This window comes from Trypanosoma brucei, chromosome 7 (genome assembly GCF_000210295.1).
Source record: "Trypanosoma brucei gambiense DAL972 chromosome 7, complete sequence".
Lineage (NCBI taxonomy): Eukaryota > Euglenozoa > Kinetoplastea > Trypanosomatida > Trypanosomatidae > Trypanosoma > Trypanosoma brucei.
In genome coordinates, this window is record NC_026740.1 from 2,025,728 (window position 1) to 2,038,984 (window position 13,257).

The window sequence follows — 13,257 nt, forward strand, 5'->3', positions numbered from 1 at the left end:
AATAGCAACGGTAAAAAAGGAATACAACTGAAGGCGAAATTCGGCGCCACAACGGCAAGCTACGAATCGGAAGAGGAAAAAAAAAGCATGTGCGCATGTGAGGGGAAAGGGAGATAACTAATAATGCACTAGCACTACCCATCATTACTAAGCACAACTACCTGAAGCGACGATGGCAGCAGGTATATGTGACACGCAGCCTTCCTCTTATCTACATTCGGTGTTTTAGCGTTCCCTTTTCTTCCTTTCCTTTCCCTTCCCTTCCCTTCACTTAATCGTTCATTCGTTCCGCACCAAAATGCCCTTCTCAGTTCTCCTCCTTATATTTTCCCTCTGCAGGTACCTTTCCCTCCCCGTCACGCCAACAATATCTGACAATGAGGATGGGAAGACAGAAAACAAACAAACAAACAAACGAAAAAGATATATTGATGAAAGGTGGGAAGCGTGCGTCTCTAGAGAGCTCAGAAAATTATCTCTCATCTGACCCATGCCACTCATTCATTCCTACCCTTTCCACCCATCTCTCCTACTCTCTACTCGTCGCTGGTGACTCCTCTGTCGATCTAACGCAAGAAAGAACAAAAGAAAAAAAACTTCTTCAAAAAGAAAAAAACAAAACAACAAAATGAAACAACAACAACCCCCCGCAAGTTATATAAGGCGGGCTAGTTACTACTTGCTATGAAGACGTTTTAGGCGCCACCTTTCCATTAGCCTCCGCTTCTTCGCGGGATCGACCATCTCCAATGGTAGACATGAGGTTGTGGTACTCGAGCAACTTCTGCGTCCGTCGCTGGTTCATTTCTTCCAGCTCCTTCACCGGGTGGACAAATTTCACACCGGACGCCAGCAACAGTTGTTCTGTGGGCTTGAAGTCTTCCAACTGCTTCACAGCCTTCTGCCCAATAAGGTCAATTTGTTGCTGCATAGTTTCCTTCACCTCAAGAAGGTCTTTCTTGGCCTTACTGAACTCCTTCGCTTTAGGGTTGAAGGTGTCCATGGCAAGTTCCTGCTGCACGTGATAGTACTCAATGCGTTTGTCCAACTCCTCCAAGTGCCGTTCTTTTTTGTATTTAAGTTCGCCAAGCGTGAGGTAGAGCCCACGAAAGTGTGACAGGCGCTCCTTGCGCACTTCAAGCAGTTGCTCATCAGCCTCACGCTGCACCATATCCTGGAGATACTTGCCAAGATGTTGGTACGATGAACGCACCACCTCAAGCACCCTCTCGCCACATGAAAGGCTTTGATCGAGGTTTTCAATAGTTTTGCGGAGCTTCTGCTCATGCTGAGCCGCAAACAACATGAAACTCGCTGCGTCCTCCGAGCGTTGTTGCTCCTGGGCAGCCACCTCCAGCCGGTCTTCCACCAGTATGGCTCTCTCTTCCGAGAGATATTTGAGTCGCTGCTCCAATTCCTCAATAGCCCGCAGGCAGTTTTCCTGCTGCTGTTCGTTGTGACGGAACATCTTATCCCATTCAGCAAGGTACACTTTGAAGGTGGAAGTCTGCTTTGTTCGCGCAGCCATAATCTCCTCACGACGTGCGAGGAGCCGCTCCAAGTCCGTTTTCCCCCTCCTTCGTACCTGCTTCTCCCGATCCAACACTTTTGGTGCCTGTTTTGTGCTCAGCTCCTTTACAAGTGACCGCAGCTCCTTCGATGGCTCGTCCACAGAAGCCCGCTTGCTTTCCTCTATTGCTGCCTCCAACTCATCATATATGGGCCGCATGCTCTCCAGCAGGGCAGTCTTCTCAAAGTATAGTTGTTCAGAGCGTACCATATCACCATCTGTCACCGCGTCCTCCTGTTCACGCTGCTTCTCCTCCACATCAAAGGCCACACGACGCAGGCGCTCACGTGGCCCTTCCATTATTTTTTCTAGTGGCTTTGTTTGAAGGCACTCGTTGGTCAGTCGCACGAGCGGCTGAACCCAACAGGCCCACTCTGCAACATCATTGGCGGAATTCGAGCAGGACCCATATCCCCCTTCTAATTCCTGAAGTGACTCCTCCAGTGTTTCAGTCAGATTCTTTACCAGCGTTGTTAGGCTATTTGCCCCCACGTTCCCCCTCTGAGCAACGGAGAGAATCTTGTTGTAGGTCGGTATGTTGCGCAACTCCTTCGCACTAGCTAGCGCCCGTTGTAGTGGAGCAATCCGTCTCCGTATGGCCTCCTGCGCCGGTCCGGCAGCGGTTCCGCCAGCCTCCCCACCGGTGCTATCGCCACCTTTCGAAGCCGAGTTATGGTTTCTGCTGCCGCTGTTGTCATTTTCCTTTTTGGAAGTGTTTGCGGGGGCGTCCGACATGACCATATCCCCTAATGCTAGCTCTAGACCACATTCCTTACGAAACGACTCTGCGTATGCCTCGGCCATGCAGTTAATCATGTTGAGTTGCTCCACCGTGATGGGCCCGTCCTTCGCACTCGGCGTTCCTGTGCCGCTGCCCTCCTGTGATGCTGTGGCAGTTTTCATGTTGGCCGCATACGTTTGAGCCAATTCCTCAAATAATTTCACAATGCGTGCGCCGCTATCACGCAGTGCTGTGCGACGCGCTTGCGCCAGGGCAACATTGTTCGTGGTGACAGCACAGGCATCCAATACGGCTTCCCGTTGCAGAAATGTTTTCCGCGTCGCAGCGACACTCCCAGCGAAGGTCAAAGATGTGGGGACGGTGTTTGAAGGAGTTGTGGAGGAGCTGCCGTTACCATTAAGGGAGGTACCACCCTCATGACCACTCTTTTTGGTCATTGTGTAGTGCTAAATGAAATGCTGACCCGCGTAAGGTGATACCGGGTGTACTGTTCGTCGATAGGAAGCACACAAAACTCCTCGGAGGAGGACACCTCACACACACGCGCACACACGCACACAAGGAATAACGAACTTTTCCCTAAGAATACGCCTCTCCAGTTGCCGTGACTAAATAACAGGAGACCAGCAACACTACAGGTATATATATATATATATATATCTGCTTGTATATACGCGTCTATATGTTAGCACGAGGACTCACTCAGTTTTCTTTTTCGCGACGCTCCCTCGTCTTCCTCTTAACACTTGTTTCGCCCCTTTGTTTTATCGATGTATGTTTTCTTTTCTTCTACCTTGCTACCTTTGCTTTTGCCTTTACCTTTTCTTTTAGCGGTGAATGTGCACAGGTCCGTGCGTAAGTTGTGCCTTGGTCAGTGTCGTGCTCAACTGGGGCCGCTTGGATGAGAGAATAAAGCACATGAGGAAGGGGACAGTGAAGCGGATTTAATATATTGTGAGATAAAGAGGGGAAAACAAAGGGTAATGATTCAACTGCGGGCTGAACAGTACAACCTGCAACAACGCCAGTACGAACTAACGACGTAACGGATGCAAAAGTACAAAAAAGCGGGAGGAAACGTATCTGTTCGCGGTAACAGTGTTTGTGCGGGGCACAGTCTTAAGTGACACTTGCTCCAAAAGTTAACATTATGCATGACAAGTAAACGAGTTATTCAACACCACTTCCCCGCACAATAACAAAAAGTTCTTTCCTCTACTTATTTCCCCCCTCATTATTCTTCATTAATCCCTTAACAAACATATAATTTTCTGAATCTTCACAAGAAGCTGTGCCTCTTCCCTCACCGCCACCCTTCATCCCCTCACACACACAAAGAGTCAAACGTTGCGTACGCGATTGGAATGCCAGAAGAGAGCAAAGCAAAAAGGAGGCCTATCGAAACCAAAGCAGACGCCGAATAAACGAGGCTAACCAACACAAGAGAACAATAACCAAGAAGACACAGAAGGTATCCATATTATTTATTTCACTACTTTCCCTGCATTGCTCCACTCACCCATTTTTTACACCTTTAGGGTGGTAGTGCCACCAACGCCCGTTGTTTCGCCACGAGTTCCCCCAACGTGGGCCACACTCGCTTGGGTAGCGACAAGACATTCCTCTGAGCCGCTTCCGCTCGCTCCTTTTGTGCAAGCGCCGCCTCCATCTCGCTTCGTGCTTCCGTGGAGAAGAGTGATGTGGAGGAATGAAGAAGAAGTTGCGCATAATCTCCTTCAATCACATGGTGCACAACAGATGTGAAAGCAGCCGGAGAAGTGGAGAGACGAGCCGCTGCATTATAGACTGGCTGACCGCTGCCACCCTGCAATGGGCAACGCACATGACTAGCGATGAGTGGTTGAAGATGGGCGGCCAGCGCGGCGTCCTCCTCACGCACAAAAGGCGTATAAGCACCAACTGCACCAAGTGTGGTTGCGTAAAAGAGAATACGTAGCGCCAGCGTTGGATCTGTACCGTCACTTGGGTCATAGTCGTGTACGCGCAGTGATGTAACCAACTGCCCTGTACGATGGAAGGCGATTTCTTCCAGCAGTTGCTCACTTGCAGCGTACCGTTCAGCTTCCACGAGCTCGATGTCCGTCATATTTTGGACCGGTTCGGCAAACCCAAGTCGGGCATCCTGTGGGAGTCGAAGGAAGACAACATTTCCAAAGCGATCTCCTGCAGCGATTGTTCGTTCATCCAGGCACGCGACGCAGGTGATGCTTCGCGGCACGGCGTCACGTGCAATTAGCATGAGGAATGACATGGACCCCACTGAACCACTCGAAGTTCCAGGCTGAACTGTTGCGATAAACACAGACTGGTCTACCGTACCACACACAATGAGAAGGCGCCGCTCCCTAACGATGTTGGTGCTGTTCGGTCCACAGCGGTAGAGATCGGCAGCGTACGTTGTCGACCCCGGTGTCGTCGCTGCTGTCGTCCCAGACGAAGATGATACAACATTAGGTGGTGTGGCGAAAACCGTCTCAATGGAGGTTATACGACTCGGCACGTTTGGCAGCCGTCGCTTTCGTAGGAATCGGCGTTGGCCCCATGCATACACGTGTAACCCACTCGCTGCACCCATGCCTACAAATAGAAGGCCCACGTCCGCACATATGTGTAGAGCTGAGGGATAGTCCGTGATGGCGCCGCCCACCCCTTTGGATTGAGGAGCTGTGGGCTGATCTCCATATTGAGTGGCCGTGTTGTCATCGTTTCCATCCTGTTCGAATCCTGTGGAGGATGCCGCAATGACAGCGATGGGGGTGTCGTGTAGCTGCTCCAGTCGTAAGGAAGGTCCACTGCTGCCACTGGGTCCTGAGGCACTACTTACCACAAATCGAAAGGCACGGAGTCGGCCTTGGGTCCACGACGCCCCAACACCAAGTCCACTGCCGTGTGTGAAATGTTCAGCGCACCCTAACACCACCACCGGCTCGCGACCAAAGTCCTTTACGAAACTTCCTACGGCCGCGGAAAGAACCGCCTCACCTTCCTGGAAATAAATGGGTGGGTCCAACCTATCGGTACGTCGATTGTATAACTGTAGAGTACTCACATAGTAGTTCGGGTGATTCAAGGAGCGCTGTGGTTTGTCCAGTGGGATGCCGCCTGCGCCCGCTGACAATTCGGGACGGCCATCAGCCGCGGCACCACTCCCACTGCTACTGCCATCCTTGTACCGCGCAGCTGACGCAGCACGGCGGAGGGCGGCTACGCCATAGCCGCGATGTTCTGTCCCGATCACCAATAAACATTCCGGTCTCGTCGGGTGCTGCAGCAAGCGGCGCCCGGCCACTGGAAGGGACGTATAACTAAAACTGTACTCCAAACCCGTCTCTGCAGCTGTAGAGGCTACACCAGCAGCGAAGAGGGAGAGTGTATTTCCTGCAACCCCAAGCACCAGTTCCTCACGTACCGCCGTTACTACTCCCAACTCTATGTTTGATCCGGATCCTGAACCGCCCGTTGCAACCGGTGGTGCAGGGCGGCGAAAGGCAGCATACATTGCCTGCGGCGTAGGGAAGCGCCATGGGACGGTTTTTGGCATTCCGTCTCGTACGTCACAGCGCCAGTTAAATTCCCCGCATAGAATGTAGCACACCCGCTCACCATCACCTGCGATCATCTGGCACGGTGCAGTGCCGCACGTCAGCACGGCGCGGTTGATTACCTTGTAGGTGATGTGGTCAAGCTCGCAACGTGTCACCGTGCCATCAATGTGACCAATAAAGCAAAAGAGGCGGCGCGCTCCACCTTTTCGACCGAGGTATGTAAGCAGCACAGAGGTAATAGCCGGAGCTGCATCGCCGGCAGTTGCACCGGTTCCACAATTATCCCTGTCATCCACAGAGGTGCAGCGGATGGTCTCAAGAGGCTCCCGCAGTTTTTTGGGGTTGACAATATACACTTCTTGGCTTACTGTCGCGATGGCTGCTAACGTTAAAGGTTGGGACAGTGAAGTTAGGGTCCGTGCACTAAACATATTTGCCTCACCATCGGGATCACGTAGGAGTGATACTGCCGGTGCGTGCGGGAATGTAGGCAGCATCTCTAGCTGCTGCAACCGTGATCCACTTATTCCCATATCAAAACTGGCGATTCCACCAGCTTGCGTGAAGGAGACCACCATCGTGTTTCCAGAGATGTCTGCCGCAAGAATTCGTTTCCCGTGCGGGTGCATCCATGTGACCCCCTCAGCCATCGGTGTTGCCATTGCCGGCTGCTGGTAGTGCGACCCAACGCTGTCACCGTGGTGTGGGAGCACAAGGATACAGGTCGGAGTTATTTGCACATAGCCAACTCCATAACGTAAAGTACCTGCAGCTATGGTGTGCTCGGATGTTATAAAGCCCGAAAGAGTGTCCGGCTCCACCTGCTTGCCGAGGCCAAGTGAGAGCACGGTGGTGCCCTGTCGAGTGGAAAGTAGCAGCTTGTCATCACAGACGGAAGCGTGGGTGGAATGATAAGTTCGCTTCTTCGAGGAATGCCGCTTACCGCTGGCGCTACTGTTGTCAACACCCAAAAACGCGGCCGACCTCGCGGTTTCGTGTTGCAGTTCGAGCCACTGTGCCTGCATCCCGGTAGCCGAGGCCAGGGGCATCAAGTGCGTGAAAACCGCTTGTAGGGTGAATGAACTCTCCAAACGCGCTGCGTATCCGTATCGCGCATGGAAAAGAACGCTATCTGATCCCCTGCCTACAACAGCGTCGATCTGCACCTGCGGTTGCTTTTGCTGCCCTTGTGGAATGCCTACGATAAGGGAAGCGACCGGAGGTGTGTTGGGGTAGCTCTTCAGCAGCACCATATGCCGCAGGGTTTGATGGGGGTGAAAGAGCGGCACCACCCGACTGTTTGGCTGTTGTTTCCGTAGAAGCACTGATGGTGCTGGTGGGACGGCAAGGCCTTTCGCAGGAAGCGCCGGGGGTGGCATGGCACCCGTTGCATCGTTACGGCGGCCCATGCCACCGTTTACGACACTTGAGTCAGAAGCAGTGCGATCTCCCGTGTTTGAGTTGTCCGCACCGTTGGTTGAGCCATCGCCGTTTGCAGTTTCACCGCTCGGGTCACCGCCATTGTTATTGCCGCCAGTATCACCGTTTCCCTCCTTCGCATCTTCTAAAGGCTTATCCTTTTGTCGTGTTTCGTCGACACGAGATTGTTCCACCATTCGCATTCTGGACAAGATATACTCGGCGTCGGACCCATACCCATCTTTAATAATTTTATACAGACCATGTGTTGGAGCCGATTCACTTCCGGCAAACACAAAACCACGACGGAACAGCGCCATAGCGGTCGTAGGAGGTATCGTGTCAAAGTATGTCACAACAAGCGGTGATGGCACGGTAATGGCGGGCACTGCCGCCTCAGCCGCATCCAACACCCCTCGATTGCGTCGCAGCTGTTGCTGCTTCTGTTGCGCTGCGCGAAGGGCGTCATAGGAACGCTGAACATCCAACAACGTTAGGCTCACGCGAAACATATCACCCTGGTCGTCCTGTAACAGCATAAAGAAATCGTTACGCACGCATGTGCTGGCGTGAGAAACAATCATCGGGTCGTACAGCTGCTCCCGAAAGTCGGCCCGCCGTGGGAATGGGGCGGCGGTTTTGAACAGGGCCAACGGTCCCAGTCCGCCGTGTTGTTGTGCACTAGAGCTCGACGTCAAATCACCGCCTTTCCCGTCGCGCAATCCACTACCGTGCACCTGAGGAAGAACGTCATACCAAATGATTTCCGCGTCGGTGCACACTAGAACACCCCCAGGGCCGAAAGGGGTTGCCGGTACGGCCACTAACCGATGAGCAGTTGCTGGCACAGGCACGAGATGTGTTCGTTGCACCTGCTGCAGCCCAGAGGCAAAAGCATACACGACAAGCTGTTTCACTTTAGCGCTGCTGTTTGCACCACCGCCCTGCAAGGCGGAACGGTTGACACGCAAATACGCCTGCCCTGCAACACCACCAACCACAGGCGGGGGTGATGCTGCAGCTCCTGTCCCCCCACCAGCGTTCACCTCCGGCAGCTCTTGCTCCAAGGCAGCGAACGTAGCGTTTTCTGTGGCGCCATCCAGAGCGCAAATGGAGTAAATCATTGTTTGCCGGTGGGCTTCCACCGGAGATCCAAATGAAATGATGTCTCTTACCGTCGCTTTCTTCCGTTGCGACAGCTCACCAGCACTATTGTCCACAGTGTTTTCATCATTCGCACCAATGTTTCCAACAGCAGTAACATCCCCCATGAGCAACACGTTGGGATCGCCCTCATCGTTAAGCAACCCACCACCCATCATACGGTTGTTGATGCGTTCCGTGTAGTATTCCTCATGCTTACGCAGCGGCACCACAATCTTCTGTCTCATCAGCGCCGCCACAAAGACGGCTCTACCAAGTGGATCCACCGCTAGACGTGCGCCCGGCACGGTCAGTCGGGCTCCACTTCGTCCGAGGTCCACTTCACTCACGCGAACAAACCTTCCCCGTAGAGAGGTCACCTGGCTGTGCTCGGTGGATGCAGTGCCTGGAATGTTATTCTTACTACTATCCGTCGGGTCATGCATTAGACGAGTTGGAATTGGTAATTCGTCCAAATCATAACGCAACAAAACCATTGTTCCCGTCTCTGAGGTGATGGCCAACCGCTGTAGAGCCGAGCTTCCACCGCTGCCCTGATCTCGACGGGAACTGGGATGGGAGTCAAGGATGCCGCCACCACGGTTCGCTGAGGATTGCCCCACTGCCTCGGAAACTGTCGGTACGGTGGCAACTTGATTAATGTTGGTGAAGAGCCGCGTGCTGTGAACACACTCAGCGGTGTTCTGGTTTACATGCAGGGTCCACAACTCAAGGGTATCATGACGCACTACCACAAAATCACTAGCTCCGGGAAGCGTGAAGGTCCCAACTACACAGTGTGTGATTTTCTGCGTGGGTATAATGGTTTGATGGTATATAAGGTTCATATTTGTGCTGGCCTGACGTGAACCCGAGCCCATGGCCGCACTGCCTGCAGGTCGTGCAGCCATTGCAATAACTTCAGTCTTAATTCCCTCTACCTCTTGCCGCCGGATCCTCTAGAGAGGTATTTATTTTACCTGCACACCAAAATCCCGTAGAGCGCCTTCGGATCAACTGATCCAAACACTCAAACAAAAACACACGTATGTGCCTTATCCGACTTCGCGCTTCCTTTACGCAGCCGGCGGTTTATTGCCTTTGGATCCTCCGTGTGCAAATATATGCCGCCTTCCTCCCTTCAAACTGCGCTCCTACAAAGTCAGCGGAACACGTTATGGTAATACAAACCACCCTCGTGCGTGTCCCCTTTCGGTTTGTGTTTTACAGTCTTTTGCAGCGTGAGCGGGGGAATGCACACAGTCCGCCAAACAAAAGAGACTCTTTTTCCCTCTCTCTCTCTCTTGCTTCGCGTGTGCCTCCCGCTTTCCCCTCCTCGTATGTTTTTCTTTTTTACCCTTCTTTTCGTGCGGGCTCTAGTTACAAAGCACATGTTACGTTGCGGAAAAACAAAAAAAACAACAAGAAAAGAAGAGATACCATTGAATTGAATGAGGAGAGAAGTTTTCATTCAGCGGTAATAAGCACTACCGATGAAGCAGAGACGGGCTAGGCCATCTTAGCTTCTGTATTCATAGGGTTCCGCTCCCTCCTTTCATCCGTCCATTCCTACGCGTTCGGGCTCACGCTCATATAAAAATATATATATATGTATATATTATACGGTGTACCCATTCGGAGGCTAAGCAAAATGTGTTATACGGATAAAGAAGAAAGGTGCTTGGGAGAGTTGAAGGGGGTGAAGTGCATCTCTGACGCCTTTTGTGCGTGAAGTCTCATAGACGAAGGAGGTTAAGAGGATTTCCCCCCCTTTCCTGCCACTCGTTCCGAGCCTCCACGCGGAAAGGGCGTCATAACGGGGATATGTTTGGTATGGGCAAGTTGGGTGCATGCAAACACACAGCGCGTTTTAGCATTACTGCCATTTTTGCGCACCTTCATCTTTTACTTCCTTCCTGCTTATTTCTCTCCCTTCTCCGACGATTTATTCTACGTGCGCTGTTCACTAGTTTAATGAACCCCACGCGGTAAGCTTCGTCGTTTGTGTGGAGGTTTGAAGGTGCTGTGTCATGCGGCGTCCACCCGCATGTACCGCGTGTGACACTTTCCTCCCTCTTCCATCTGTTCATTCTTTTTTAAATTAAGTATTCGAATTTATTGTCTCTTACTACCTTCTTGTCAAAGTGGCGCCGATGTCTTTTAACATTGCCTGGCGCTGTGGCATGCTTTAGTTTGTGTGTGTGTGTATGTGTAGTGCCGTTTAGCACAGACAAGAGAGAGGGAACGGGGAGAATTTTTGGGAAGATTATAAGAAAAACTACAACCGCTGCGATTGTAAAAGCAGAAACTGAAATAGAGTGCCCGAAAAGAAGGAGGTTAAGTTGGAGGTAATCAGACAGTACCAACGGCTCTCAATCACTTGTCGGACCGCTTCAGTAAAGTCATGTAAAGTGAGTTTTTTTTTTTTCGCGGAAAATAGTTGAGGGGAAAAAATATAATAAAAAGACAAATAGACGAGGGTTCAAACACGTACGTTCGTTAAAAACTAATGAATTGCCACGGGGAAGAAACATTTACATATCCATATATGTATTATTGGGGGTGACGCTTTCTTTCGGCGTCCCAACTTTCATTTTTTATCCCCACATCTTCTCGTACCTCAATATTTCCACCGCGGCTGTGATTATGTGTGCACCAACTTTTCTCCATTTCATTCAATTTTTTTTTTTGCTTTTGATGTCGCTTCTGCTTTATCCTTTACTTTACTTTGCTGTTACCAATGCCGCTTTCGACACCACTGCCGGCTTCTTCAGCATGGCTAAAGCATCTTCTCCTATTTGTAGTTCAGCTGTACCGCTCGCGTTGTTTTCACCAGCACCCAAATTTTCTTCCTTTCCCTCACCGCCCTCTGGCAATGCAGCTGCCCGCTTCTTACGCTGTGCGGCGAGTACAGGAGTTGGAATATCCCAAGTTTCGGCTCCCATCACTCGCATTGTGTACAGGAACAGTGAGATGCTCAACACACCCAGCACCACACCAATGTAATTCGCATAGCGCCGTTCGTCACCGTAGAGCCAGTCGCGGTACATGCCGGACTCATCAAAAGTGCCCTCCCCTTGCGTCTCACGAAGGCGGTAGTCTTTTCCACCTGCCACATTAGTGATGAGATTTGCATTTTTCCAGCGCACGCTGTGATTTAATTTGTGGGCGGTTTTATAAACAGGGAGACTGTGAGCTACAGGAGGGCCTTTACGAGCCGAGCGTTCGCCAGCTTTGAGGTCTAATGGACCCTCGCAAAGCTCCCGACGGAAGCCGCGTCTCTGCATGTGGAAGGCCACGGCATTGCCCCCATAAATAACGTCACCGCAGCTTTTATTGGCGATGATACCGTAATGATGGTGATGAGAGAAACTACCGTAGCAGCAGTTACTGTGGCGAAGGATCGATGGGGCGCAACTTAACAACGGCACAATGGTGGCCACCCTTGAACTTCTCATGGAATTACACCGGGGACATTCCCTGCATTCACTACTTGTACATTTGATGCCACCATTACTGTTTGTTGTTTTTGTTGCTGACATGTGAATAAAAGTCGTGGCGCTATGTCGCGGAAATAACAAGCGGTGCGACCCTGCCGCTGCAGCACTCGACGCGTATCGATACATGCGAACCCACTCTATTTCTCTTCCCGTCCCTTTCTCTTTTAATTGCTCGCACCTCGTGGTACTTCTTCCATTTGTAAGAGGAGACGGGAAGAGCAGGAAAAGTTAATGGTGGTAATAATAATGTGGGTGCTATAGGCGCTGCGCAAGTTTAGGAAAATGCAAATGCAGATACGCATAAAGGAGGGGTAAACGTATGGAGACAAATGAACATATATATATATATATATATATATATATAGATATTTGCATATATTTGTGTTATGAGTGAGTGAGTGAAATAAATAAATTGGAGTCACTGCAAAAGCACAAGAAGGACGAAAAGGAAACAGAAAACGAACAAACAAACACGAAGTCAACAAAAGTCACACATACCCATCCCACAGGTACAGTGAGGATGCACAATTAGCCACCCTTATGCGCACCTTGTGTACGCGAATGCGCTGAGGTTGCGCAAATACAACAATATAAATAGTCACGCTACATAATAGAGTGATGAAATGAAAGGGAAAACAAACGTTCACACGCACACGCACACGCACACGTTCACACTTAGACCACTTCTGTACATGCGAGTGAAATGGGGGAAGAGAATTAAAAAGCAACGCCATAGTGGGGTAAAAAGCAACATCAACTTTGATAACGGTAACAAAAGCAGGGGGAGGGGAAAAAAAAAAGAGGGTGCTGCACCGATGTCTTTTTCCTCTCCGGCTGCACCTCCCATAGCGAACAACAAAACAAAGTGACGGGATGAAACTGAGAGTTAAAGCAAAAAAAAAAAAGACAACATGTGGTGGAAAGGATGAAGCAAACCAATGCAGCACAGGTGAATAAACCATACAATAATCCCCAAATACATTTCTTTTTTTTTTCTTTGTTATTTAGTTCTGTTACATCTTTAAAGCGGTGCCAACAACTAAAGGTGGAGAAGAGGGGAAGAGAGAAAGGTTCGCCACGAGAACACATAGCGGCAAGGGGAATAAAGCATCGCATCGTGACACAACTAAAATAACATTTTTTCTTTTTTATTTTTTTTAAAAAAGAAACAAAAAAGAAGCGAAAAGGAAGACAAAATAAAACAAAGCAAACAGAAGGGACCGTGGGGAATAGGTTCATTTCCAGCACCTTGTTTCCATGGCATGGTGTCGCTGATATTTAGCCACCAAACAACGGGAAAGCAGCCAAAGCTCTGCG

The 13,257-nt window shown here is 50.6% G+C and overlaps 5 protein-coding genes across 5 annotated transcripts; all 5 read right to left on the minus strand.

The window, feature by feature from the left end:
- Window positions 1–682: 682 nt before the first annotated feature.
- TbgDal_VII8190 (paraflagellar rod protein, putative) lies at window positions 683–2,749 on the minus strand (the record flags this gene model as incomplete). Its single annotated transcript, XM_011776939.1, has 1 exon — window positions 683–2,749. One exon carries the CDS (start codon window positions 2,747–2,749, stop codon window positions 683–685), a length of 2,067 nt encoding a protein of 688 aa, XP_011775241.1.
- Window positions 2,750–3,846: 1,097 nt separating this feature from the next.
- Window positions 3,847–9,351, minus strand: TbgDal_VII8200 (hypothetical protein, conserved; the record flags this gene model as incomplete). The annotated part of the gene is made up of 1 exon (XM_011776940.1): window positions 3,847–9,351. The coding sequence occupies one exon, from the start codon at window positions 9,349–9,351 to the stop codon at window positions 3,847–3,849; it is 5,505 nt and encodes a 1,834-aa protein (XP_011775242.1).
- Window positions 9,352–9,602: 251 nt separating this feature from the next.
- TbgDal_VII8205 (hypothetical protein, unlikely) lies at window positions 9,603–9,911 on the minus strand (the record flags this gene model as incomplete). The annotated part of the gene is made up of 1 exon (XM_011776941.1): window positions 9,603–9,911. One exon carries the CDS (start codon window positions 9,909–9,911, stop codon window positions 9,603–9,605), a length of 309 nt encoding a protein of 102 aa, XP_011775243.1.
- A 1,252-nt stretch (window positions 9,912–11,163) lies between these two features.
- On the minus strand, window positions 11,164–12,066 carry TbgDal_VII8210 (hypothetical protein, conserved; the record flags this gene model as incomplete). The annotated part of the gene is made up of 1 exon (XM_011776942.1): window positions 11,164–12,066. The coding sequence occupies one exon, from the start codon at window positions 12,064–12,066 to the stop codon at window positions 11,164–11,166; it is 903 nt and encodes a 300-aa protein (XP_011775244.1).
- Window positions 12,067–12,693: 627 nt separating this feature from the next.
- Window positions 12,694–13,179, minus strand: TbgDal_VII8215 (hypothetical protein, unlikely; the record flags this gene model as incomplete). The annotated part of the gene is made up of 1 exon (XM_011776943.1): window positions 12,694–13,179. One exon carries the CDS (start codon window positions 13,177–13,179, stop codon window positions 12,694–12,696), a length of 486 nt encoding a protein of 161 aa, XP_011775245.1.
- Window positions 13,180–13,257: the final 78 nt, after the last annotated feature.